The sequence below is a fragment of the Poecilia formosa genome, unplaced genomic scaffold (genome assembly GCF_000485575.1).
Source record: "Poecilia formosa unplaced genomic scaffold, Poecilia_formosa-5.1.2 Scaffold118, whole genome shotgun sequence".
Lineage (NCBI taxonomy): Eukaryota > Metazoa > Chordata > Actinopteri > Cyprinodontiformes > Poeciliidae > Poecilia > Poecilia formosa.
In genome coordinates, this window is record NW_006800057.1 from 1,716,503 (window position 1) to 1,743,627 (window position 27,125).

The 27,125-nt window shown below is 42.0% G+C and overlaps 2 protein-coding genes across 15 annotated transcripts in view; both read right to left on the reverse strand.

Moving 5' to 3' along the window:
* Nucleotides 1–2,479: 2,479 nt before the first annotated feature.
* On the reverse strand, nucleotides 2,480–4,170 carry LOC103143967 (tripartite motif-containing protein 16-like). Its single transcript, XM_016675615.1, has one exon. It carries the CDS (start codon nucleotides 4,144–4,146, stop codon nucleotides 2,482–2,484), a length of 1,665 nt encoding a protein of 554 aa, XP_016531101.1. The 5' UTR covers nucleotides 4,147–4,170; the 3' UTR covers nucleotides 2,480–2,481.
* Nucleotides 4,171–16,468: 12,298 nt separating this feature from the next.
* svila (supervillin a) overlaps nucleotides 16,469–27,125 on the reverse strand; it is a 46,329-nt gene continuing 35,672 nt past the window's right edge. For 11 of the 14 annotated variants that reach the window (XM_016675652.1, XM_016675655.1, XM_016675658.1 and 8 more), the window contains 16 exons: nucleotides 25,795–25,931; nucleotides 25,532–25,679; nucleotides 24,535–24,680; nucleotides 24,237–24,412; nucleotides 23,484–23,634; nucleotides 23,110–23,389; nucleotides 22,263–22,417; nucleotides 22,064–22,169; nucleotides 21,716–21,923; nucleotides 21,464–21,597; nucleotides 19,424–19,579; nucleotides 19,121–19,264; nucleotides 18,573–18,694; nucleotides 18,344–18,499; nucleotides 17,981–18,001; nucleotides 16,469–17,289 (listed from right to left, as the gene is read on the reverse strand). In XM_016675652.1, coding sequence (XP_016531138.1) covers nucleotides 17,203–17,289; nucleotides 17,981–18,001; nucleotides 18,344–18,499; nucleotides 18,573–18,694; nucleotides 19,121–19,264; nucleotides 19,424–19,579; nucleotides 21,464–21,597; nucleotides 21,716–21,923; nucleotides 22,064–22,169; nucleotides 22,263–22,417; nucleotides 23,110–23,389; nucleotides 23,484–23,634; nucleotides 24,237–24,412; nucleotides 24,535–24,680; nucleotides 25,532–25,679; nucleotides 25,795–25,931 — 2,327 coding nt within the window. In that variant the 3' untranslated portion in view covers nucleotides 16,469–17,202. The remainder of the gene's footprint in view (nucleotides 17,290–17,980; nucleotides 18,002–18,343; nucleotides 18,500–18,572; nucleotides 18,695–19,120; nucleotides 19,265–19,423; nucleotides 19,580–21,463; nucleotides 21,598–21,715; nucleotides 21,924–22,063; nucleotides 22,170–22,262; nucleotides 22,418–23,109; nucleotides 23,390–23,483; nucleotides 23,635–24,236; nucleotides 24,413–24,534; nucleotides 24,681–25,531; nucleotides 25,680–25,794; nucleotides 25,932–27,125) is intronic. The other 3 variants (XM_016675654.1, XM_007560681.2, XM_016675653.1) reach the window with 2 other exon arrangements.

Genomic DNA, 27,125 nt, shown 5'->3' on the forward strand with positions numbered 1-27,125 from the left:
TGTAGGGGATGGCGGTGGTGGGTGGTGGGGAATGATAGGTACCGCTGCAGGTTCTGGTCCAGACCTGAGTGGGTATCGGGTTCGCTGCAGCAGCTCCAGGGCCCGTACCTGGTTCAGATTTACCGCCTCCCTGGAACGTCACCTGCATCTGGTTTCCACTGACAAATCAAAGCCAGTTGTGGTGGGAGGGCAGCGCAGTTAACCAAAACAGGCCGCTTAATCATGTTTACGGCCAGTAGGAGTTTGCAGCTTTTAAATCTACGTTCCTGTGGTCTATTAGTCACTGCTTCAGGTGGATCCCAGCAGCGGCGAAGAGGAGAGGAAGGTACAGATGCGGCGGGCACAGGTGGAGCCGAACAGACAGGAAGTCTCTGAGGACAGCATGAGGTGGGGGGAGGGATGGGGAGGGGTGGGGGTCGTGGACGGGATCAGGTTCAGGTTGGACTGCGGCGGCGGCACAAACGGAAAGACGAGACGCCGGTACAGCTGATGTCATTCTGACACTGAATCGTTATGGTAACGTGAAATAGAGGGAGTCATTTCTCAGATCAAAACATGACGTGATAAACAGTTATTGATGGGAAGACTTTATTTAGCTCCTTTTAAGAGCAGCCATGTTTCTCTGTAGAACTCCTTCAGCAGGAAAAGCTGCAGCCTGATATTCCTCCTCCTTTCTGATTCCAAACACACAAAGCTGGGTGGAGCCAACATCTGATGAAGATGTAAGCTGATTGGCTGCTGTCTCTCTGCACTGACAGAGAGCAGAAATGGAGCAGAATCAGCTGGACAGAGAAACTTTCTCCTGCTCCATCTCTCTGGATCTACTGAAGGATCCGGTGACTACTTCCTGTGGACACAGCTATTGTATGAAGTTACTCAGTCAGTTGTTCTGAAATGAAAACCGGTTTAATGAAAACATTAAATTCCAATCCAATATATTTATGTTTGTGATTGTAATGCGACAATTCACAATGCTGCTGCTGGAGTTCTGACTAAAACCAGGAAGATAGAGAACATGACCCCACAGGCTCCCTGTAGCTCAGAGAATAGACTTTTAAATACTGTTTATAAATCAATGAACGACTCAGCACCAAAATATATTAGAGATCTGCAATTGCATAGCAATCTTTCAGACTTCTCAAGTTTTCTGGTTCTGTCTTCTGCATCCGCAGAACCAGAACCAAACATGGAGAAGCAACATTCAGCTTCTATGCTGCACAAATCTGGAAAAAACTTCCAGAAAACTGCAAATCAGCCAAAACACTTAGTTCATTTAAGTCTAGACTAAAAACCCATCTGGTTACATAATAAATGAAACATTGACCAGCATATTATATGATTTTGGTGATGGCACTTATCAAATTGTAATGTTTGTTCAAATGCTGACTGTATGGCGTTTTATCGCTTTGTTATAAAGAAAGTTATGAACTTTATAACGTTATGACTTACATGATACAAATCATTACATAATGCTTTTATCATGTGAAGCACCTTGAACTGATTTGTTGCTGAAATGTGCTGCACAAATAAACTTGATAGAACCCCCCCCCCACTCCCTGCCCCAGCTTCCTGATTCTGCATTACGGCCCTGTGTTTGCTGTCAGAGCGCAGCGCACAGAGCTCCTCCTGCCGCTCTACAATTCAGATGTCCCGCTGCACAGATTTGTGACACTTATCTTAATATTAATATCTATAATGACGTTTAGTTGCACAACTTTACAGACTCGTTCATTGATTGCTGTTTTCACATTTATTGCGCTGTTCATGTTAGTCTCGATGTTTGCAGTTTTCTGGAGCACAAAGCGAAACTCGACGTAATTCAGAGGTAATATTAACTTGACATTAACACAGACAGCGGGACAGATCATCAGGGAAATGATGGAGTCTGACTAAAACTAACTGGATGTCAGACAAATTCTGGTGTTTATGTCTGATTATTTCCACACCCAAAAAGCACAACCTGCGACTCATTAAATCTGCAAGGGACTTTAGAAAAAAACAAGCCCAAAACCACTTATAATAAACGGACTTGGTGAGTGATATTCAAAATAGTTCCTGGTTTTTCAGCAACAAAATGCCATCACCCTCTTCCCTCGTTACTTACTAATGTCAGTAACGCGTTGCTACATCACTGTTGGTTGCAGAGAAAAATTCTGACTTTAATTTTACCAGACTGCCCCAGTGCTGGACTAAATGCCCGGTTGGCTACAGGCAGCCCGAGTCAGTCCCATCACTGTGGGTCAGAACCAAATATCTTGATGTAAAGGAACGGTACAGACTGTCACCTCAAAGCACCAGTACTACCTGCTAACTGCTCTCTGTTTCACCTTAACCCAACGGTACTATAAGGCGGTCCGCACCACTGCTGACAGATCAGAAAAAATCCACCTCATAAATCTAGGGTAACCAAAATCCTGGATTTGGTTAAGCTGAACAGCTTATTTCAGTTTGAAATTAGCTGTTCAGCTTAAGAGAGGAAATCTATTTTAGTTTACAGAACTCTGCAAAGTCTCCAGTACCAACCCAAACTCCAGCCAGCAGCGGCTGAGTGAATGTGGTCTGGACTCTGTGGAGGAGAGTCATGGTTTCAGAGACGCTGTAGAAGGACAGAAGACCTGCTGTATGATTCAGGAACACCCCTACTCTGGAGGAACCTGGACCTGAGATGGAGGTCCAGATGTTGTTGTGACGATATCCAAAACTGTTTTGTTGACACACTAAAGCCCAAGATTTGTCATTACATCCAAATCCACTTTCATTCCCATCCCCTGCTCTGCTGATATTCTTGTATGCGACTGCTACATTAACTTGATTCCCACTCCACTCCACCTCCCAGTAACATCGTCCAGTCAAACTCTCTCTACTCAGAACCTGAACACAACCAGTGAATCTGTCTGGATGACTAGAATAAGACTGATATTGATTCATCCTTGTCACCTTCCTGTTCCCCTCTGATAGTCCCAGCCATGCATTTACTGTATTTGGATCCAGTGTGATTTCACATGAATACTTTAAGAACCCAGCTTTGCTCTTTGGTTCTGGTTCTGACAGTAGAACATCCACCTCAGTGACCATCAGTGAGATGTTTGTCCATGAGTCTCTCAGGACGTCCTGTAGTTTGTCTCTGAGTTCTGACACAGCTGTTGTCACGTCCTCAAAGTGTCTCAGAGGACGGATGTTGATGCTGGATGAGTGTGTCGACTCACTGAGTGCTGGCAGTGAGGGGAAGTTGAGGAGAAACTGGTTGTGATCGTCTGTGTGTGAGAGCTGCTCCAGCTCAGCATCTTTCCTCTTCAGCTCAGTGATCTCCTGCTCCAGCTTCTCCTGAACATCTTTGACTCGACTCACTTCAGTTTCCTGCTGGGATCTGATCTGCTGCTTCACCTCAGAGCTTCTTTTCTGGAGGAGACGGATCAGCTCAGTGAAGATCTTCTCACTGTCCTCCACTGTTTTATCAGCAGAGTGATTGATGGCCTCCACCTCCTGTTGAAGCAGCTTCACATCTTCCTCTCTGTCCTGGATTCCCTGATGGATGTTTCCTCGTCTCTCCTCCAGCTCTTTCTGCTTCTCAGTCCTTTCTGTTGCAGCTGACACCGAGTCATGACCTTTATGTTCATCTATTAAACACAGACTACAGATACACTTCTGATCTGTACGACAGAAAATCTTTATCACCTCATCGTGACGAGAACAGATGTTCTCCTGGAGGTTCTTGTTCGGTTCCACCAGCTTGTGTTTCTTTAAAGGAGCCACAAAATAATGAGGCTGAAGGTGATTCTCACAGTAAGAGGCCAGACAGAATAAACAGGACTTGATAGCTTTCAGTTTTCTTCCAGTGCAGAAATCACAGGCCACATCTTCAGGTCCAGCATAGCAGTGGTCAGCAGCAGCTGCTTGGAGTCCAGTCTTCTTCATCTGCTCCACTAAAGCTGCTAGCATGGTGTTCTTCTTTAGCACAGGCCTGGGTGTGAATGTCTCACTGCAATGAGGGCAGCTGTGGATTCCCTTCTGATCCTCTTCATCCCAGTGGGTTTTAATGCACTTCATACAGTAGCTGTGTCCACAGGAAGTAGTCACCGGATCCTTCAGTAGATCCAGACAGATGGAGCAGGAGAAAGTTTCTTTGTCCAGCTGATTCTGCTCCATTTCTGCTCTCAGTCAAAGTGACTGTGTGAGTTAACAGCTTTTATCTTCAGCAGATGTTGGCTCCACCCAACTTTATGTGTTTGGAAGCAGGAAGAATTAATATCGGACTTTGATTCCAGGAGGAGGAGGAGGGCTCTTAAAGTGATGAAGTTTAATGTTTAATCATCATCAAATTAGTTTTTATTTCAAAATAAATAAAAACTAATTATTTATTTTGACTGAGTCACTAAAACTCAGATCTCTGGCTCAAATACGTATTCTGATTTCTCTCTATTCTAATCTCTGCACAGATGTCTCAAAGTCATAAAGTTCTGTCAGGTGATCAGAGAACAGTCACTGAGTTGAATTCAGGAATTCCATTTATTAAGACTAAAATACAGTGCTGGCTGGTTTCTAAATCCTTTTGTTGGCCTATATCTAAGCAACACCCTAAATGGGGTGTTCCCTAGAGTGTCATTTCCTTTAAACTGAGCTTTGCGCCCATATGCTCTATGTGTGTGTGTGTGTATATATATAAGCATGCAGATAGCTAAAAGACAGAAGAAAACACAGAATTATTTACTCCCAGCAATTTCCAGCTCTGCTTTTTACTCTCCAAGCAGTGAAAACTTAACCCTCCATCTTCTACCCCTTTCTAAGCACAGCAGCTCCTCCCTGAATACCTATGTCCTTGTTTTGTTCCCTTCAGGTCTGGAAACACACACACACACACACACACACACACACACACACACACACACACCAAATGTTTACAGAGACAACATTAGCAGAAATAGTTGTGAGGATTTGATTAGGACAGACTCGTCCTGCTTTCAGACTGCTGCAGCCACCTATGAACACTAATGACTCCTCTCAGGTTTAATGGAGAAACAAATGGAATCTGGTACCTAGGTTTCTGGAACATTTTACTAAATCAGCTGCTCCTCTGACCGCCTGACATAAATTTATGACCTTTAGACATCAGTGCAGAGATTAGATTTGATTACAGAGACCAGAGGTTCAGTGACTATGTCATATTTTGAAATAAAAACTATTTTGATGACATTTAAATGTTAAACTTTATCGCTTTAAGAGTCTTCCTCTTTCTGAAATCATATTCCTCCATCTTCTTCCTGCTTCCAAACACATAAAGTTGGGTGGAGCTAACATCTGTTGAAAATAAAAGCTGTTAACTCACACAGTCACTCTGGCTGAGAGCAGAAATGGACAGAGAAACTTTCTCCTGTTCCATCTGTCTGGATCTACTGAAGGATCCAGTGACTACTTCCTGTGGACACAGCTACTGTATGAAGTGCATTCAAACCAACTGGGATGAAGAAGATCAGAAGGGAATCCACAGCTGCCCTCAGTGCAGGGAGACATTCACACCCAGGCCTGTGCTAAAGAAGGACGCCATGCTAGCAGCTTTAGTGGAGCAGATGAAGAAGACTGGACTCCAAGCTGCTGCTGCTGACCACTGCTATGCTGGACCTGAAGATGTGGCCTGTGATTTCTGCACTGGAAGAAAACTGAAAGCCATCAAGTCCTGTCTGGTCTGTTTGGTTTCCTACTGTGAGAATCACCTTCAACCTCACCTTGATGCCCCTGGAATGAAGAAACACAAGCTGGTGGAACCAGAACCAAAGAGCAGAGCTGGGTTCTTAAAGTATGCATGTGAAATCACACTGGATCCAAACACAGCATACGCAAAGCTGGTTCTGTCAGAGGACAACAGGAGGGTGACATGGTTGAATAAACATCTGTATCATTTTAGTCATCCAGACAGATTCACTATTTGGTCTCAGGTTCTGAGTAGAGAGAGTCTGACTGGACGAAGGTACTGGGAGGTGGAGAGGAGTGGGACACGGGTTGATGTAGCCGTTGCATACATGAACATCGGCAGAGCAGGGGGAGGGAATGAACGTAGATTTGGATATAATGACAAATCTTGGGCGTTAGAGTGTCGACAAAACAGTTTTAAATTTTATCACAACAATGTCTGGACCTCCATCTCAGGTCCAGGTTCCTCCAGAGTAGGAGTGTTCCTGAATCACACAGCAGGGCTTCTGTCCTTCTACAGAGTCTCTGAAACCATGACTCTCCTCCACAGAGTCCAGACCACATTCACTCAGCCGCTGCTGGCTGAAGTTTGGGTTGATAACATTGGAGCCTCTGCAGAGTTCTGTAAACTAAAATAGATTTCCTCTCTTCTCTCTGATTGTTGATCAGGTTCTTGGTTCTGATGTCTCTGCTCTGCTGTTCTGTCCTTCTTTATTTTTCTGCTTTAAAAGTGGCTCTGTGTTCCAGGAGCCATGACGGAAATCACTGCTGATGCTTTCCTTCAATTTTATATGACAGAAAAATATTTCTCCACAGGAACATCTAAACATCCCTTGAAGGTAATAGTTTAGCTTTAATATTTGTATTAATGTATTTTGATGTACTGGTTTCTTTATGTTCGTTTTGTTTAAATCAGTTGATATTAAAGTGAACTGAGCTTGTTTTTTTTTCTTTATTTTGATCCAAAGAAGAAACCAAAACTTAGAACTGATGCTGTTTTCTTTTCAATTCTTCAGATTTAGATCAGAATAAATGTCTGATGTTTTGACTCTTTGGATTCATTCAATAAAACATCTTGATTACTGAGAAATGTGGAAACATTTTTTTTTCATGATTTTTACAATAAATTGTAAGTTTTGTCGTCTAAATTTCAGAAACATTTCCTTCAGAGCGTCTCATGTGATGCTTGGTTTCACTCTGCTTCCAGTACTGCAGCACAGATTACAGAAAGAATAATGTATTACAGGAACCAATAGGTTAACCTGTCAATGCAAACAATGTTAAATCAATCAGTGACTTTATCCATAGTTAACTGGCTCACATACTTACTCTGATTCAAGTCAAATCCCTATGAAGTTTGAAATGAAAATAATTTTAAGACCTGATATGGGAGCCAGAGCTTCAGAGAATAAACTGAGTTAATATTTAACTCTTGATTGTAAATGAAGAGACAAAGGTTACAGTTCCAGCTCTGCTCTTTACTCTGCAGGCAATAAAAACATAATAACCCTCCATCATCTATCTATTCTTAAACACAGTAGCTCCTCTCTGACCACAGATTTCCTTGTTTGTAGGTATAAAAATGTATAATACAGAAATAAAAATTTTAAGAATAAGTGAAATACTCCCTAAATGTTTGTCATGGCAGGAAAGAGATACATTTTTTCACTCGGGTAATATTCTGAAAGGTTCACAGTTTTTGTTTTTACTACTATGCACCTCTAAATTCATTAGATTAAAGCAGTATACTAATTATCAAGAAAGTGTAAAAATAATGTCACCCTGATTTTTTTGTTCTTCTTGAAAAACTCTAAATATACCAACTATAATTCTGATCTCCTTTAACCCTAAAACAAGCTACAGATATGAAACTCACAGCAGAAATTGTTCACATAATAAGTCTGTATTTCTTTAAAACAGCAGGATATGTACCTTCTCTCTTTTCAACCAAACTATTGTCTTACAGATTTAAACCTCACACCAATAACACAGAGGATGCACTGTTATGTAGAAAATATGACAACATCCTAATCCTTTCAGATAGCAGGGCATGCATTTTGTGTTCTTGTTCTTTAGCCGTCTTTTTTTCTGCTACATGGTATTTATTTACTTGACAAAATGTATCTTCTAAACCTGCTGTAAACATTAAGTCTATATAAGGATAGTTCTGTATGACATCTTCCTTGAATGCGGGATGTGAAACATTTCTTTTTGTTTCAATGTAAAAGCCACTGAGTCTAGACTCTAGATTCTAGGCAGATATCAGTTTGTGTCAAATTTGAAGAAATTTAACTCCGTTTTGCTGGAATGTATTAATTTGCTGCTGGTGTTCTGGGTTGGTATTTTCATCCCAGTCCGCCCCCCGTATGAACTGATGATGTAATGAAACCCATCCAGGCACAGATTACAGTTTGGACTTATTAGCACACTTTTTTTCTGCTGCTTTGAGGACACTTTCCTCTGAAGCTCAGATTTGCTAACCCATTTCCGGTGCGTTAGCCACCCTGTCTGAAGCGGTGTAGGATCTGTGCGTTTAGATGCTCTGACCTCATTGGTTGAGCCGCATACAGAAAGTTTGGAGCGGCTTTAGAAGGCAGCTGTAGGTCAAAGCTGTTATCAGTCTGCAGACTCTAGTGATGCTCTCCTCTACTCTCCTCTGACTCGTTTCATTTAGCCAATCGCAGCTGAAGCTAAGTCCTTATTAGCCTCTTTTATTAAGCGCTAATTACACTTTGACAGCAGCCAGCTGTTTGCACCCTTCGCCTCCTGTTTGCTTAGTATGAATCCATGTGTGAGTAGAAACGATGCCATTCGTCTCTGGAGGGTGACCCGCGCCATAACATTGATGGAAACGTGCTGTTGGGTTCGGGTTTACGCTCGTCTCCCCGTCGCTCTGTTGGAGTGTGTGCGTGTGTGTGTTTTTGTTTCCCCAAATATTTTGAATCTGGAGAGTGACTGAAAGTGTTTGAGGACTTTATCCTCTTGGTTACTGCACTTTGCGTTTGTATCTGTGCAAGCCTCAGATCATACACCTGACCTCTGACCCCATCCACCACATGTTTCCATCACAGCACAAAAAACCCATTAAACATCTTCCTGCTTTATTTATAAATGTAAAAAAATCTAACAAAATAACGTCAGCGGTCAACAGGAAGGTTGGATGGTGTGAGAGTGTTTGCTGGTAGTGAGTGGCCAGTCAGATTCTATCCAAGCTAATCTACACAGTAAACTTGGAAGTAACATTAAAAGGTCAACTGAAGGAATAATTCATTAGATGGAGGAGGAGAAACTTTTGATTGTGAGTATATTAATCATGTACCTCACAAATCTGGTCTTTATGGAAGAATCAGTCTGCAACAAACGGCAAAACAATCTGCAAAACACATGAATCCAAACTTCAAAATGCACAAAAACAAATGCAACAGAAAAATACAGCAAACGAAAAAAAATTCCAAGTATAGGAAAACAAATGCTATGCATGCAGAAAATCGAAACTAAAGGGAAAATGCAGCAAATAGCAAAAACAGCAGCAAGCAGAAATCGCTGCAAACTCGATCCACAAAACGGAACTGCTCCAGACCAGTAGGGGGAGCCAACCACCAAATCATATGGGAGCAGCAGATCCTCAGCAAAGACGGGATGTCATGATTTAATGTCCCGATGAAAGTGAGAGGAAGAAAGAAACTACATGTCTTTTGCAATAATATGGAACAGAACCATATTTACATAGGCAACGTCACACACTCTAGACTCCCTCTAGTGGCCTGGAGGACTCCTGTTTTGTGGAGTGAGTTTGTATGATTTCATGCAGCTGTTTTTCTTTTTTGTTTCTACTTCCTGGAACTGGAACATTTTTTATTGTTTGTAGTGTTTTTCTGTCTCATTTTTTGTGCGTTTTGGAGTTTGTGTCATTCATGCCTTCTTCAGAGTGTTTCTACTAGTCAACAACTGCTTTTATTTAAATCATTGTAGATATGGCTGCATGTTTATAGGGGTTGTCCTGCTGGAAAGTGAATCTCAAGTCTTTGTCATCTGTAACAGGTTTTCTTCCAGGACTTCTGTGTATTTTCAAGCACACATAAAAAAAAGAAGAAAAAGTTTGATACATTTCATCACTCATCTCAAAAAGTGGAAATCATTCCTTATACATGCGGTAAAATATTTCAAGGCTTTATGTTATGATCGTGATTTACAGATAAACACCCAAAACGTAGTGGAAATGTAGAAAACTGAAAAAGTTGTAGCATATTTGTAGAAAACTGAGTGAAAGGAAAAAGTGTGGTGGGGATAGTGTTGCTCCAGCAACAAGGAGAAATGTAGCATTAAGAAAATTATCAAGGAAAATCAATTCACGATATTAGTGGAGCTTAACGTCCAAAGGGTATAAATACTTTTATCAGGCACAGCAATTGAGACTTTTTTGTCTGATTTTAGCACATCTCACTCGTTTCCTTTCAGCATCTAAAACCATAAAGATGAGCAGGACTCCTTGGCTGTCAGCATTCGGTTAGTGAAATGAGGGCCAAAAGAAGTTCAAAGTCAAACAGGACAAAAAAAAAAAAAAAAGGTAACACTTGGCGGATTACGTTTCCTCCTCCATAACTTTCTGTCTGAAAGTCAAAGTGTCTGCAAAGAAGGAAAGTTAATTCCATCATAAATCTGAAATATGACGCCTAAAACTTCTGGACGTGTCGTACTGTGGTGTGTGGTCGGATCATTGGTCCAGATGAGGAGCCTCAGGTGTTGACAGAGCCTCCTGTTGGGTCCTAAAGGGATCGTCCAACTAGAAACTGGACAGGAGACAATGGGACAGAGTCGACAGACCTGAGGCACGTGGCTGCGCTCTGTGTTACATAAATCCATACTTCTTTTATGGGCTCCATCAGGACGGAGATCTAAATCTGGGTTAACAAGCACGGCTCACCGCTAAGAGCCCCGGGCAGCAGGAAAAGACGAAGGAAAGTCTCCTGTTGGAAATTCATTTCCTATAAATCATCTGAGGCCCCGAGTGTTTGAAGTGGCTGTTGTAGACTTTGGACAAGAAGTGTTGAGCTTAGAGGGTTTTTTTCTTTCAGCTCAGAGAAGGAACATATCTGCTGCGTGAGGCTGAGAGCAAATAGTAATCCACACGGAAATAGTAACTCGGAACAAAATAAACGGGGGACACGCCACATTATGGGGAGCACGTGCTAAGCTTGGTTTGCTGCCTCATTGTTTGTTGGTGTCATTACATGTAGAGAGGACGAGACGGAGGAAGATGAAGAGTGGTGCTGGGCGGGCTTGTTGCCAGCAGGGGGGGAGAAAAAAAAAAAGAGCTGAGGCTCAACTGTGTCACTTTGCGCCGAAGCCTGTGTTGAATGAACGCTGTTATAAACAAAACATTATGGCATCGGGCTGAGCGTCTGCAGATGGTTAAGAGCATTAGGGAGATACCTGCCAAAGGGCCCGTTTCACCCCCCTCCTGATTCAGCTGTTAGAATTCAGCAGAGGAACCTGTGGCATATGGCCCGGCAAATATTGATGGATATTTTAATTACCCTCTGCATAATCTAATAATGAATGACAAACATTAGTGTTTCACCTTTACCGCAGCACAGCTTTACAGGCCCAGGCCTCCACAGTCACCTTCTAATGATAACTTATTTTTATTACAGTCAAAGGTGCGACAACTCTGTCCGACTTTCATGTCATGTTTTTTTTTAAGTACCGTGTGAGGCTCACTCTTTGTGGCGCCATAAGTAAAGTTAGTCAAAAATAAAACAATTTTGGGTTGTTTAGCTTCCCTATGAAAAACTGGGAGTTCATATTTTCATCATGTTATTCATTGATTTAGAAATGACACAATTTCAGACTTAAATAGTTAGCAAATTGTATATGTAGCTAAAGCTTTAGTTTTTAGCTAAAATATTTAGCTAACTAGCTAAGCGCTTAGCTAGTTAGTATTTGGTTATGTTTAGTTAGCTAACCATTTAGCTAATGTAACACAAAGTGATTACAGTAACTAGAACACACAATAAGACTGTGCTAGTTTCGGCTGGTAGTGAAATGTGTCGGTGAATTAATGACCACAGACCAGAAATTAAGTTTAAATTGCCGGCTTATTATTTGTTGAAAAGAAAAGAAACAACAATATTAAAAACAGTTGACATACATTTAACACAAAATTAAATCCAAAATAGTTTCCTTGTTTCTTTCAGAATATTTTATTTAACACCCATTTTGAAATTTGAATCTAGTGTTGGGTATGCTATTTATTTTATCTAGGTTTTAGTTCTATTTAAGTTCAAGTCAATTGTGTTCATCTATTTTGATTTCGTTTTTTATCTTTTACATCTATTTTAGTTAGTATTTTTTTTTTTAAAAAGCTTAAGTTTTTAATGTCCTGTTTTAACCATTTATTGTTTCTATTTTAAACCACACAGAAATGTTCACATTTCATACAATGCAACAATGAATACCAAAATGTGGTTTGAGAAAAACAAACAAACAAAAAAACAAACAAACAGAAAAACAATTCACTTAAAAACAATTTAATCCTGTTTCTCTGAATCCACTGCTATTTCAACAGCAAGCATGGCGGATCATACCAGTCTGGATGATTCACAACGTCCAGCAGAGGGCGTAGCTCCTGCTAGACAGCAGTCAAAGGGCTCCTGGGTTACGGCTGCCATCTTGTTTCTCACTCACGGAATCCAACTCAGCAGTCGACTCGGAATTTCCAGGTCCAATTTTCCAGCAGAACCTTAAAGGCCCAACAAAGCATAACAAAAGTTCGTTTAGCTCTGTTTCGTACTGAATAAAGTAATATACTCGCTAATTTGGCGGCAGAACATTGTGTGTGTGCGGGGCAACATGCTTCATCTCACACTTCATTGGTTGCGTCCACATTTTTTAATATAGAACATAAATGTGCAGCTTTAGCTTTCCGTTTCAATTAAATAAAAATGTCTTACAAATAAAATTTTTCACAGGAAGTACACTTTTTAACTCACCAAGTCCTGTTCTGAAACATAACACTGTCCCGAACGCAGTCAGGTTGCAAAAAATGAAAAACAACTCCTCCAATAAAAATGGGAAAAGGACTTTTAGATAGACAGGTAGACTCTTTGATCGTCGATTTATCTTCTTTTTCCTCTCTTTCACAGTACAACTCTGTTAGTTTCTTCTTTGTTTTCTTCTGCGTCTAGCGCCAGAGAACATAACCTGGTTGGCTGGAACTGGTCACATGGGCTACACAGCAATATGACCCTTCAGAATAAGAGATTTTACTCACATTTAACCATTTTTAAACGTTTTTTAAACTAATTAAAATATAACGTGAAATACAACATTCCTAATGTTTACAATTTTTTTTTGTATTTTGAACTATTTTAAGACCTATTTATTCTCATTTATTTATTATCTTATTTATTTATTGCCTATTTATCCATTTTATAGCTATTTTTATGAAAAGGCTTATATTTAGTGAGGACTATTTAACCAGTGTTACACCAAACTAGTTAAATTTTTAGCTAGTTTTAAACATTTAGCTAAATACTTCAGATTGTTACTATATAGTCACAATCTCATTGTACAATGCTTTAGTTTGTACAATGCTGTGTGGTACTGCTTCAGATTACTGTTGCATTAGGTGCTTCTAACAGCTCGTATGGTTGGTTTTCAGTCCACTGCTTCCCTAGTTTTAGGTTTTGTGAAGCCTTTACAAGTTGTCTTAGTTTGTATTTCTTTAATGAGCCTTTGACTGTATATCATAAATGAACGCATTTAAGTTAATGAATGCATACTTATTTCTTACAATGACTGTATAGTGTGTCTTACTGTGTTTTGCTTTGTTTCTTCTTTGTACTATAAGGAGATTGTATGCATAAAAAGAAAAGCTTGCTGGAGGTCAGCAAAAAGCTGTGTGTCTGAGCTTGGAGTCAGACACACAAATGTGTTTCTCTACCTTTAAAAGGTCTTTGCATTGAGTTGCATTCATTTCTACAGGCTAACCATGAAACTAACCACTGCCAGGACGTACCTAACATTGAACCTGACCTAAACATGACACTTCTCATGGGAACCAGGGTTTGGGCCCCAAAACATGGTATATATTAAGAAAATCAACCTTACAATGAAACAAATACAAGGCCACACACAGACCTGGCAGAGTGTACAAAACGTATACTGTACTTCCCACCTTTGCCTTGGAGACGCAGAAGAGATTGGAGGAGGTGATGGTGGGTGGATTCATGCCATGTTGCCACATCAGTCTCCTCCAGCGGGCCAGTAGAGTTCAGAGGAGGTATGTGAAACAGAACAATTAGACATCAGCATCCAACAACTTCTATATGCACGGAGTGAGCAGGCCGGGTGCTTGAAGAACTGAGAACAATGCAACTTTGAGCTGACATGTTTGGTTGAGGCACAACTTCTTCCTCCTCTAGGTGGACAGGCTGGGTGTGTATATTGTTCTTCTATGACTGCATGAAATTCCCCTGTAATTGTGCTTGGTCTTCCAGATGGGCCAGGGGCCGATGCTGAGAACATCTGAGAGCATTCAGTGCAAACTGTTGGAGTGCAGCCTGGAAACTTGGGCAGGGAAGTTTGAGGTCTTGGACAGCAGATTGGAGCTTTCACCTGTGAGTTCATGTAGGTATCAGAGCGTTTCACTGAATCCATGCAGCTGATGTCCTGAGCAATAAACGTCAACCACCAGCATTAATGCACACGCACTTTAACCGGCAGCGTGTTTCCACACTTCAGTCTCTGGGAACCTGCATGTGGATTGGATCCACATTCACAGCTTGGCAGCAGTCTGGAATGCTGTGACTGAAGACTGCCCCCAGGGGGGTTACTCACTTGCAGGTTTGGTTGACCACTTGGTGGCGCTGCCCGCCAGCCTTTAAAATAAAAATCTGACAGTTATAGTCTATAATAAAAACTGGGTGAAATCAGACCCTACCTCTGGGATTTACATCAACTTCCTGTTTAGTGGTGAAGGTTTGAGGAGAGGACTATGATACAAAACAACTTTCTGTTAGGTTCCGATAATCACATAGGGGTTTAATTAAGCTTTTAAAATATAAAAATATCAGATACTTAATATTTCAGTTTAGGTACATCTAATAAGGCTCTTGACATAATTTTCACTCCAGATGGACTCGTCACACCAGTCTCTTTTAACAGATTTTCTTCCAGGATTATCCTGTATTTAGTTCCATCCATATTTCCATCAACTGACTCAATTCCAAGGCAATGCTGAAGAAATATCTCCATAACCTGATACAGCCACCACCATGTTTTACCTTAGAGACGATCTGCTTAAGGCAGTGATCTCAACTCGCGTCTGTTTCAGCACACCTTTCTCCAATATTGGCTCAGTAGCAGAGCTCTGTAGAGCTTTACTGCATGCTGGGGAAGCAGCTTCATTTCTTTAGAACAAGGGACATACAGGATCTAGAAGTTGCAGGACATTCCTTGAGGAACGTGGTTTGAGTCCACTGCTTTACAGTGACGTAGTTTTGGTTATCTACCAAACTATCTCCACTTTGGAGTGTCCTCTATATGAATTGCCACAGACTGCAAATGAGACTTCATGTTTTCATCTCGCTCCTGTTCCATGAAGACCAGATTAGTGTGGAGTGCACAATTGATTCTCCCACTTGAGGTGTGGATTATTAGTTTCTAAAAGTTGCCACAGATCTTTCAGCTTTCTTATCATTCAGCTAAATCCTTTTGTAGTCCATGGAATGTAGTGGCCTTTGTGAGGGGAGTAGCTGTCCTCAGACGAGCTTACTGTTGAAAGTGAATTACCCAAGTAAGCTGGTGTAGTTATAATCATGACCACAAGGAGGAGACAAAGGCCCAGCAGAACTCGTCAGGCGTCAGCTGGCTCTGCTGAGCAGCAGTCTCCATGTTTCTGGGTTGTGCTGCTCTCTGTAAGAGGGCTGTGTGCAGAAGCACCGACAACAGATCAACTTCCAAGTATGGCAACTCAAATTTGATATTGCTGTGATAAAGTGAAACAATCTACAGCTGGTTTAAAATTAGCTAGAGGAGGGGAAGACTGAGCCTGTCAGAGAAAACCATTGTTGAACTTTGCAAGATGAGCAACATGACTTTCCTCAGTTCTTTCAATATTAATTCCACCGACTTGAAAGTTGTAGGCCGTTTATCAAACAGATTTCAGTTGAGTTGCCAAATTTAAATATGGCATCTCAAATTGATTCTGGACAGAATTAAAGGATGGAAGGAGATTTTGTCACCCAAGTTGGGGGTAAAGTTCATCCATTCCAGGAGTTTTGAGTTCTCTTGAATCATAGCAAGAATTGAGGGGCCACAGTTGTCTTTAAAAACATCGTCTTTTAAGACAACCATCTCATCAGATATCTTCCCCATAACTGAGTACATTATTTTCCTATATTAAACACCCCATCCTTTTTTTAATGAATTTTTAGCATTCACTATAAGCATTATGATGCAGGATGGGATTACAGTTTTATTCAGTTTGTCTATGTTAACTTCTCTGTCCATATCAAATAAACCTAAATCAGTTGAATTTAATTAAACCATTAATTATGGTTTAATCAGATCATAATTTTCTGAAAAACTGAATTTGGAGAATTAGCCATATGACAAGCAACAGAAAAATACTCAAAAACTATAATAGATTTATGAGTTTGTGGCTCAAAGACAATTAAAAGGTGCAATCGAACCCAAACAGGAAAAACCTTTGGCCACACCACCACCTGACTGGGTGGAAGTACTTTATACTTAACAATAAGATGCAACAAAGACTGCATTGATATCAAACTTCATCTCTTTATTTCTCTATTGGTTGGTTCTCATCACAAACATGGTTGAAAATCCAGAACAGGATGTGTAGAAACTGTACATGGAGCAAGGCACTATCCACTGAAGTCACAGTCAGGCTGCCTCCTGGAATCAAAGCTCATGTTCTCCAGGATAAAAACGATGCGTTCAAAGTCGCTTCATCTGGTTAGTAAACGGTGACCTTAACTTACACACACATGACACAAAGATTTGCAGCAATAATGTACATTTTAGTTTTTATTTTGATATCTAAAGTTTATTTTTTTATATAATTCCTCTGTGGTTTTAATATAAATATATATATTTTTGTAATGCACAAACATCCATATCTAGCAGAGAGTCTGAAGTGGAATGTGTCCAACAGGCTGACAGACCTGCCTCCACTCCAACAGATGGCTGTAAGGCTGCCAGTGGAAGGACCCAGGCTGCTTTCCATATGCTACATATGTACAATCATTAACAGTGTCATTATAAAGGAGCACTATTAACACAGAGATCCCAGCACCGCTCCCTCATCACACCAACCGGGGCGCAGAGAGGATGGAGATCAGCGGCGTGAGAGGCTGAAGTGCCTCTCATCCGCATCGCCGTGGTTACGCTTCGGCTCGGGAGGAGCTGCTCCTGAACGTCGGCTGCGTGTGCGTAGAAATGACAATGAAAAAAAAATAAAATAAAAATAAAAAGAAGGCTGAACATCACCCTTCAGAAGAGTCCTTTGCATTTCTTCAGGTTGACCTGCTTCCACCCGGGCAGAGCGCTGTACTCCTCCCTGCTCATGTCCAGGGCTCTCTGTGGGAGAGACACCGGCGGTCAGGCACAAATCTCAGGCCGAGTCCACAAAGTCATGCATCTGCGGGTTCAAACTCAAACGGCCCTTTTTATTGTCCTGTAAATTAAAAAAAGAGCAAATGGCTCCAAGATTCAGTCCAAATGCTGGTGAGCAGCATGCAAATGAAACGCATTGTTAGAGATGTTAGGAAGTAGAGGGGAAACAAGAGAACCTACTAATAAGACAAAAAATACATGTATGTTTTATAGTTATACTTTATTGATATACTTATTTATTCTTTGGTCTGTTTTTTTCCCCCCTCACTCTTACCCACTTTTACCCAAAATACTGCTGACACTAATTTAATCAAAACAATGAATATTAGAGAAAAATAATAATTAAAAATTCATTAATTTAAAGTTTTAAAATTTTTTTCATAAAGTATCTTGACCCACATATATTAAGCAGTCCCATGTTTGTTGTGACACTATTTGGTTATGTTCTGTGTTTTTATTGTTCATCATCTTCTCTAAAGTTATTTGTCATTTTGTAGCTCAATGCCTGTTATAGTCTGTAATGTTTGTTTTGTATGCACTCACTGATGATTTAATAATAATAATAAAAAACGACAACAAAAAACAGGATGTTAGGAAGTAGAAATGCTACCATGGAGCCGGTCTGTTTTCCCATGCTAACACCAGTTGGACTCACCTTCCCATAAGCCCCTGCACCCTGGAGAAGTGGAATGAGTGAAACAAATGAGCTCAAAGAGGCATAAGGTGGACAGTATTTATCTCCAGAAATTGTTGAAAGACTTTTTAAATAACAGAATAAACTCATCTACGTATCTTCTGGGACAATTTATCATCCAGTAAAAGTTGCTATTGTGACAGACCCAATGTTGACTTTGTTATTTACAGTATGAACTAAGATGTTTCAGTTTGGGGTCTAAAACCTGTCAGTTTTCAGTTTCACCAACCCTTCTGTTGGTTTTGAAGTCATTAAAGATGAGTCAGGCTTCACATCTAATATCTGACACACGAAACGATTTGGGAGCAGAATTCCGGTTCTCACCTCGAAGTCTTCATCAGTCAGGTAGACTTCCAGGTGCAGCGGGTCGACGCCCTCGGGCAGCGGCCGGGCCAGGACCTCAGCTAGTGGGTAGGTGGTCTTACACAGGCGGGCCAACACGTCTTCCACCAGGATGATCTGGTTACACACCTCAGCCTCCTGAGAACAGGACACATGTGGTTCAGGAACAGGTGAAGCACGTCGCCGTGGAGGCCGTGGAGAAGCATCCCACCCTCTCTGTGATCTCAGACACATCCTCCCGGTGCTCCCAGCAGGGGAACATGTTGGTGAAGGTGAGCGGCTCCAGACCGGCGTGGATCAGGTAACCTTTCGGAGGCTTCTTCTCGTTCTTTCCTGAGGAAACAAAGGCCGTCCGTTTCAGAATGCTTCCTCACTCTGGCTGTGTTTCCATTGGCCATAAAATTGTGCAAATTGAAATTGCGAAGATAAATTTGCTTAATGGAAATTTATTTGCTTAATCTCATGTTTGTGAAAACATTTTTGTGCTTGGATGAGGTGATTTTTCAGCTGCACTGAAATGCAATCCAACAACAGGATGATACTACTGGTGGAAAAGAAGAAGAAGTCCACAGGAAGTGGTAGGAGGATGGTGTGGCATGCGTTTCAATGACTTACTGTTTACAACTTATGTGTGATTTTAGTCGCATTTCTGATGTAATGGAAACAACGCAATTGCAAAACTGTGTTTTTTCAACAATAGTGGAACACTGACGAGGTTTTGTGCACATGTGGAATGCAAACGCAGCTCCCTGCGAATACCTCTGCAGTACTGCAGCACCGTCTCCATGGCGCTCTTTCTGTCCGAGTCCCAGCGGATTCGAGCCGAGCCGGTGCTTTCGCTGTCCTGGGGCCACCAGCCCTGCCACAGGTACACCTCATGGTGGTTGTCCACCAGGAAGAGGGCTGAACGAGAGACGCATTTAGGGTCAGATGAGTCAGGGTGATTGGAGAGCTTTACCTTGAAAAGTTAGCTGCCAGCTAGCGGTCAGCCGTAGACTGTAACCCTCCCCACAGAAGCCGAGTGAGAATCTTTGAGCAGCCAGAGCTCTGGGCTGCATTTACCTGGCTGTGAGGCTCCATAGAGATCCTCTTGAAGGAACGGCATGGAGTTGACCTGCTCCGGGTCTCTGGCTGGGTACAGAAACTCCACGGCTGTAAACTCTCCAGAGCTGCTGCTCAGCTGGTACAGACGAGGCGTGAAGTTAAACCTGCCGGGATCTGAGCAGCAAAGGTTCAGATTAAAGGGGAGGTATTCTGTGTTTCCATATAACATATTTTCACAGCACAATCAAGTAACTGTTACCCTTCAGTGGTTACAAAAATGGCATATATATCAAGTATGACTCAAAAAAATTTGACTTTGTAAATTGAGGTTCTGTCTCAGAGAAACTCCGCCTTCAGGAAGTCATCACAACACGGCTCCTCCATTAAATTCCACTATTAGGTTCCCACCACAGAATGACATGAAAAGCACCAGTAGGACAATCTTTTTAGTCATCACGTTGGAAAATATGTGATTTATTTTTCTTCATTTCCCATAAACATCAACACATCACAAAATAAAACATATCTATCCTCATTTGGCAAATGATTGCCGTTTTTCATTTGATGGTTTCATACAGCTATGAAGCAGAGAGCACTTTATCATTTTATGTCTAATAAACAAAAACTATATTGAAATTGTCTCATTGTGTGACACACATGCAGGATCTCCCAACATCTCCAATATTTCTAGTTTTATTCCGTCCTAAATTTCATTCAAGGTGGCATTAAAAAGGTCTTAAAAGCTTGACTTGTGAAGTGTTGATGCTGCCACCATGTTTACCTCGCCGCTTCAGGTTGTAGATTTCAGCAAAAGAAAATATGTCTGTCCTCCTTTGGCAAATGATTAATGATTTTCTTTGTTTTTCTTTGTTTTAAAGACTAAAAACACATTTTTAAAAATGGTGGCTCTTTCAAAATGATAACTTTACTATAGTAAATTAGAAATGGTCCTTTTTCAAAACATTATGTAACATTTGTGGCTTTAATGGAGCCTTATTCAGCTGGAACGAGGGCCAAAATGGCTCTTTGGATTGTAAAGTTTGTTGCCTCCTGGGATAAACTGAGGCCTCATGAATACAGAGACGTTTTACCACAAAACCAGGCTGAGAGCTGACTGACTAACATCAGTTTAATTTATAGGTTCTTAGTAACCAGAGCAGCAAAGAGGACCTAAGCAGCTCAATAGCTCCACCTGCTGACCAACAGAGGAGACAGTAACACCATGAGATGCTGCAGCTGGATTCAGGTCAGCCTTTGGTTGTTGGCTTCACTGTTTGTATTAAAATAAATCATATAAATGTGGTGAACCTTACACTGGTACAAATGTGTTAAGTTCTTCTGTATTCCTGGATTATGCCATAATTGTGCAGCTGCTGCAGCTGATGAAACTTAGTTTGAGCCTTTGGAACTGATCAGCTAAAAGAACCATACACACAGTGAAGCAGGGTTTTGGCAGCATCATGATCTGGGATTACTTTTCTTGAGCTGGAACTTAATGTTTGAGAAAATTAGATGAAATCAACTACAACTCCAAACAGCTAAATCTGCCCCAAAACCTTCAGCTGACTGTCTTGTTTCAAAGGTCCCTCTTCCATCTTTAGCTTCCCAGCAAAGGAAAACAAAGGTATATTTTTGGAAGGATTTAGTCCTGACCTAATCCTAATCGGATAAAATACTCAGGGCCTCCTAAACAGGGCTGTGTGGACGAGACAGTCAGAGATGTGGAGAAGTTTTGCCAGGGAGAGAGGAAACATTAAGCAAAGATGTGACTTTTACCAAGGAAGATTAAATGCAGAAACTGAAAATGTGTTTTAACCAAGTTGGTTTAGTCATGAAGAAATCTAGATAAAAAGCACATTATTAGGTTTATTCAACCTTGATGACCTTTAATGGTAATATTTCAAACACAGTGCCTGATAGGTACTTTTTCTCGAACCTATATAAAAAGACCCCAGACAACGTTGAATATGAACTAAAGTAATAACAAAATGATAATACCAAAAATCTCTATCAGTGCCATTATGTGATTCTTTTTAGCAGTCAGACCTGTTGACTCACCGTGAAGCATGCAGTCGTAGGCCTTCCTGTCCCTTCTGCCCAGGGCTTCCCAGAAGCCCGCTGGCTCCGCTTCTTCCTCACATTCCCATATTGTCACTCTGCTGCTGCTGTGCAGCCCCGTTTCCAGAGGACAACTGCACAAACACACACACACACACACACACAAAAGCAGGCTACACTACAGGACCTGTTCATATTTCAACAACAACTTCTCAGGAAAAATGTCCTCAGGAAAGCTGAATTTCCACTCACTGTTCTTTGAGTCGGTTGGCGGCGACGCGTGCCACCTCCCGAGTGTGTGTTTGGGATTTGCAGCCGTGCCACAAGTAAATGAGGGCCTGGCTGACACCCAGCAGAACCATGGAGACTCTGGAGCGCAGACTGCTGCAGTGGCAGGCCACCTCCAGCAGGTGACCTTCCACCTCCACCTCACCCCGCACACAGTAAAGACGCCAATCATCTGTGAAAAGGAGACAGTCACTGCTGTGAGACCAAATCGGTTAAATATTGACTACATGATAGAATATAAAAGGAAAAACAGAGCTTGTAATATTAGAAAAATAAAAATGTCTGGTGATAACATCATTAAATAAGCCTTACTCTGTGAATTTTCCTCCTCCTCTTCTCTTTTCCCTGAGTGGACAATCATTCCCCCTTTGAAACACTGGAGGAAACATGGCGGCTCTTTCCCCTGCAGGACCTGAACCTGGAGGAAAATCAAGGTGAACATTAGCGTGAAGCTAATGTCCACACAGTGTTTCACTGTGAGCACAGAGGTTAAACCAGAAGAGACACTGACCTGTGCTCCCCGCTCCTCGTCCAGCTCCACCGTCATGAGCGCCGACGTTCCCTTCTCGTTGACGGTGGAGTTGCGGCCCTGCCAGAAGAAGTAGCAGCACTTCTCCTTCCCAGCTCCGGCGGTCTTCTGCTGCTCTGGATTCTGTCTCTTCCCAACTGATGAGGAAGTGTAGGAAACAGTTTAATCTGAGATCTTACATTTAGAGCACGAGTTCAGATTTAAAGGGGCAGTGTTATGTGTTCTCCAGGCTCAGAGACATTTTACAGCACAGTCAAGTAACTATTACCTTCAGTTGTTATAAAAATGCTGCATATATGAAATGACTTAAAATAAATTTGACTTTGTAATTTAAAACCTTGAAATTGGGCCTCTGTCTCTTTAAGAAACTCCATTTCTTTCTGAAACTCCACATTCAGGAAGTCATCACAACATGGCTCCTCTAATAACCCTTTAACAACATCTTTACCAGGGGTGCACTAAGAAGTAGCTCATATGAGCTCAGCAGATGCACAGTTCCATCAGGTGTTGGCTAATTGCTGCTGGCTAGTCAGAAGGAGCCGAGTAGAAGAGTCGCAGGGAAGGGCTGCTCTGTGAGGCAGAAACTGCAGCTCAGAGGAAGAGCTTTGTCCTCGAAACTGCATCTAGGTTCAACTAAACATTTTGCACAGCTGAATGGTTGCCATGGGAGATTAAAGGATTTCTGAAACATGCATGAAAGAACCAAGGCAGCACTCCAGGTATTTTTAATGAGGGAAAATCATCATAACATAATGTAAAGTTCAAAAAAGCCAATTTTACATAACACTGCCCCTTTAAATAGTTTCTAATTCATGACGGCAGCACTGACCTGCAGTGCTGACCATGTATTTCCACTTGACCACATAGGTGTCACCGTCATGGAACTGGCCGATGCTCTGGCGGGGCAAACGGCTGTAGTCAAACTCCAGGATGTGCCACACCTCCACTGCCAAAGTGCTGATCTCGTAGCTCCGCCACTCCTCGGCCTCCACCAGGCCGTAGCCCCGCCCCACGTTGAACCCGTCCAAAAAGGTGCAGACCGCCGCTTGATGGAGGGGAAGCATCAAGGACGCGTTGAATGCACGAGGGTGATCTGAAACAGGCTGTTCCTGGGAAAGACGCAGGAAAAGGTGAGAAGACAGAGTTCATATGCAGACTTGGTGATGACGAACAGGAGAACATCAAAAGCTCTGAACACGATACCTTATGGTCCGAATTGTCGTCGTTTGCTGTGGTGGGACTGGGGGTCTTCCTGGAGTCGCTCCAGTCCTGAAACTTCTCCTTGAACAGGGTGGTCTCATTGTGTTGAGTCAGGCGGCCAAACACCGCCCAGTCGGGTCGGCCCTGGCCTTTTCTACACACGCAGATAATGACAAGGCCCATATTTTAGTCATTAATATTAAGCTTTTTAAAACTTCTGACATTTTTTTTTTTACATCAAATCCACAAACTTTAATGCGTCTTATTGGACATTTGGATCCAAAAACAAGAAGTAGAGCATATAGACGTGGAATCGGACCCGTCTCATCTGTGCGTCATTACATCTGTCCATCTAATTACAGAATCAAATCTTTTGCTTTATGTCTTCATCCTCTCTGGACATGTAGAGTCACTTTTGCCCATTCTTTTCAAATTAGCTTCTGCTCATTCATATTGGATCGTCTGATTCTCAGTTGGATTTAGTTTGACCTGAATTCATCTACAGCATTCTACTTTCTGCTCTGTAGGCGGGAGCTCGGCTGGACTCCTCAAATGGTTGCCATAGAATCGTCAAGGATCCGTCAAACATGCATTAATGGATCAAAGCAATACTTCATGTATATGTTTAGCGATGGAACATCATGATATCGTGATATAAAGCTCTAAAAAGTCAATTTTGCATACCACCTTGAAACAGTGAATGGTATGCAGGGAAATGGTGTATAGATTTGAAAATCTTATAGTGCGTTTCCGTACTTTGGGATGAGTGGGTTACACTCTCCTGGGTCCAGTGGGTTGATGTCACAGTTTGTGTAGTCGAAGGTGCCGTTCCAGAGATGCTTGGCCAGCTGGAAAGCAACCTTCCTCTGCGCCAGAGTCACTTCCTTCCCATGCCAGATATACATCTCACTGCCAAAGTCAAACACCAAAACCTGCACAATAATCAGAAGAACAGACAGGATGAGGTCTGCATTGTGACACAAACTGTAGGACCTCACTTGAGACCCTGTCTGAATTAATACTATATCTGTTCTGATTCTAAAGGTAATCCAACCTCTTTGTGGTTGAGGAGCGTACAGCGGGGCATCCTGGCCCAGAAGTCGTCGTCTGGGACGAGCTTGTCACCCATCAGGCGGTAGATGCAGTTTGTCTCCACGATGGCGGCTTCATACAGCTCGTCTTCATCTGGAGTTCCTGCTGCTGCAAGAACAAACAGAGGGATTCAGCTGGTGTTCTTCTGGACAAACTGTTATGTTTGGTTAATGATTGACGTGTACATGCCGCACAAAAAAAATAGACGTGGAATCAGGCCGACAACTTCTGCAGCATTTATACGCTGCAGCTCGTCCCTGTAGTCCGTATTCTCTGAACTCTAGGGCCGATAAACTACATACAACAGAGTTTCCACATGAAATTTTGCTAAGGCTGCTGGTAGGGGTGCTAGAGGAGTCATCCAGCAGCCAACGGTGTTTTTGAGTTAAAAAATGTCTAAAGTTGACAGAAAATTTGCAAGTATCACTAGGTAATTATCCGTTATTGGAAGACATGATTTACAATCCCTATAAACACCATCTATAAAGTCTTAAAGGCAAAGAAATACAATTAAAATTATTTTTTACACTTCAGTTTTATCCAATTAAAATTAATGTCTCAAACTTTTTGAACATTTAACCATGATTGGTCACTTCATTCGTTGTAATTGTTGGCTTGTTAAAGCAGTAAAGACAGGCAGTGGTTACAGAGTAAACCTCAGTCTCTCTGTATATGCTGATCATATTATGTTGTCTTTGTGTTTCCAGTCATTTCACCAAAGAGTTCTCTTTAGCTCGTCTTTGCCATCATTGCAAAAACACCTATAATAAATAAACAAACGATGTTTATTCTGGCAGGGGCGCAAATAAAGCCTGGCGGTCCACCAGGTTTATAATTCAGTTGTTTTGCTTGTCCACCATGTTCCTCTGCCAAGAATTGTGCGGAAAATTTAGTCGACACTGACGGAGTGGAGAGCCGTGGTTTTGAACTGGAATTTGACAGCTCAACCCAAAACTCACACTGATAACTCGACTGTCCTCCAAGATACTTCCAGAACTCCTGGACTGCATGGCTGTGTGCGCCGGCGCCTTCGTCCATCATCTGGACGTAGTCCGCTCGGCAGCCCAGGTCTCTCTTGCTCTGGATGAAGTTGGCCAACTCTGACGCCTTTCAGGAAAAACAAAACGCAAAGACGATTGATATTGGCACAATGGAGAAAAAAAAGCAGCAATCAAACCTCAACAGACTGATCTCTATGCCGCTCCACGCTCCGGTTCCGTACCTTTCTTTTCTCGATGACATTGGCGAACTCTCCGATCCAGACGAAGCAGTGGTGTGGGGTGATGAGCAAGAAGCAGTCTCCGCTGTTCAGAGAGGAAGCTCTGGGCTCCACCAGCCGGACCTGGACATGCCGTCGGCCTGGTTTCACACAAACACACACACACACACACACACACACACACACACACACACAGACAGGTGGATTATCAGTGGCTACTCTGCTCATCGCCGCCTAGATTATCACACGAGAGCCATCAGACCTAAATTGTGCCCGCCGCGATGAAGCCGACATGGTAAATATATCTGTCTAATGATCATCTAAAGTGCTAAAACCTTGGGGACTCCCAGCTAATGGAAGTCAGCAGAGGCTGTGGTCTAAATTTGAGGCTGTGAATCCTTCCACTGTCCGGCTGGGACAGATAACCTAACAAAGCAGAGCCCCTGCTGCACTGGATTTGCTTTGGATTATGGACTGTGGGGGTTCGGAGGAGCAGATCAGCCCAGGATGGCGTGAGGTGACCTGGGGAGAATGATTTAGAGTCACAGCTGTTGCCAACATACGTGTGAGGGAGATAAAAGAGAGACGCCAAAATAGAGCAAGTCCCGTCTCTCCTTTTAGATGTCATCAGCAGAGGACAGCCAGGAGGCAGCATCCTTCAGGCTCTGACTGAATCAGAGGGCATTTATTTTTCTGTCCTCTTACACAAGTAAATTTAACTGCTGCCGTTGAGTTCAAATCTGTAAGCCTTAATAAGTCTTCAAAGTTTTCAAAGTGACTGATTTGTGAAATGACATCCAAAAGATTCATTAGCACTTTGGTTTCAGATATATTCTTAAAACTTCTATAAAAAGTGTTTCCATGTTTGTTAAAACTGTCACTATTGTGACAGTATAAAAGATCAAGCTAATCCACCTCCTCCCTGTGCTGCTAATGCCATCTGAAGAGATGAACTACTCCCAATGAATAACAACCAGAGTGCTATCAATCATCCTCATGAACGCGCTGCTAAATATACTGCTGGCAGAGAAACAAGTCAGTTACAGGAAAACATCATCTGACGTCATTGGTGGCTGTGCTAGCTAGCCTTAGTATTCATAACAGGCTCTGCTGTTTGAAAGAAGCTGCATCGCAGAGGAGGAGGGGTGAGCAACACACAAATGGGCATGATGGACAGGGCTAAGACCCTCCTCCTGGACCTGATTGGTTGGTTTTAGATAGATGGATGTTGACCAATGAGATGAACAAATGGAAGGATGGATTTCTAGGGAGGGATACAACTGTTAGTTGGATAAGAAATACAATCCTAAAATGTTTTTGTCTTGTTATCCACT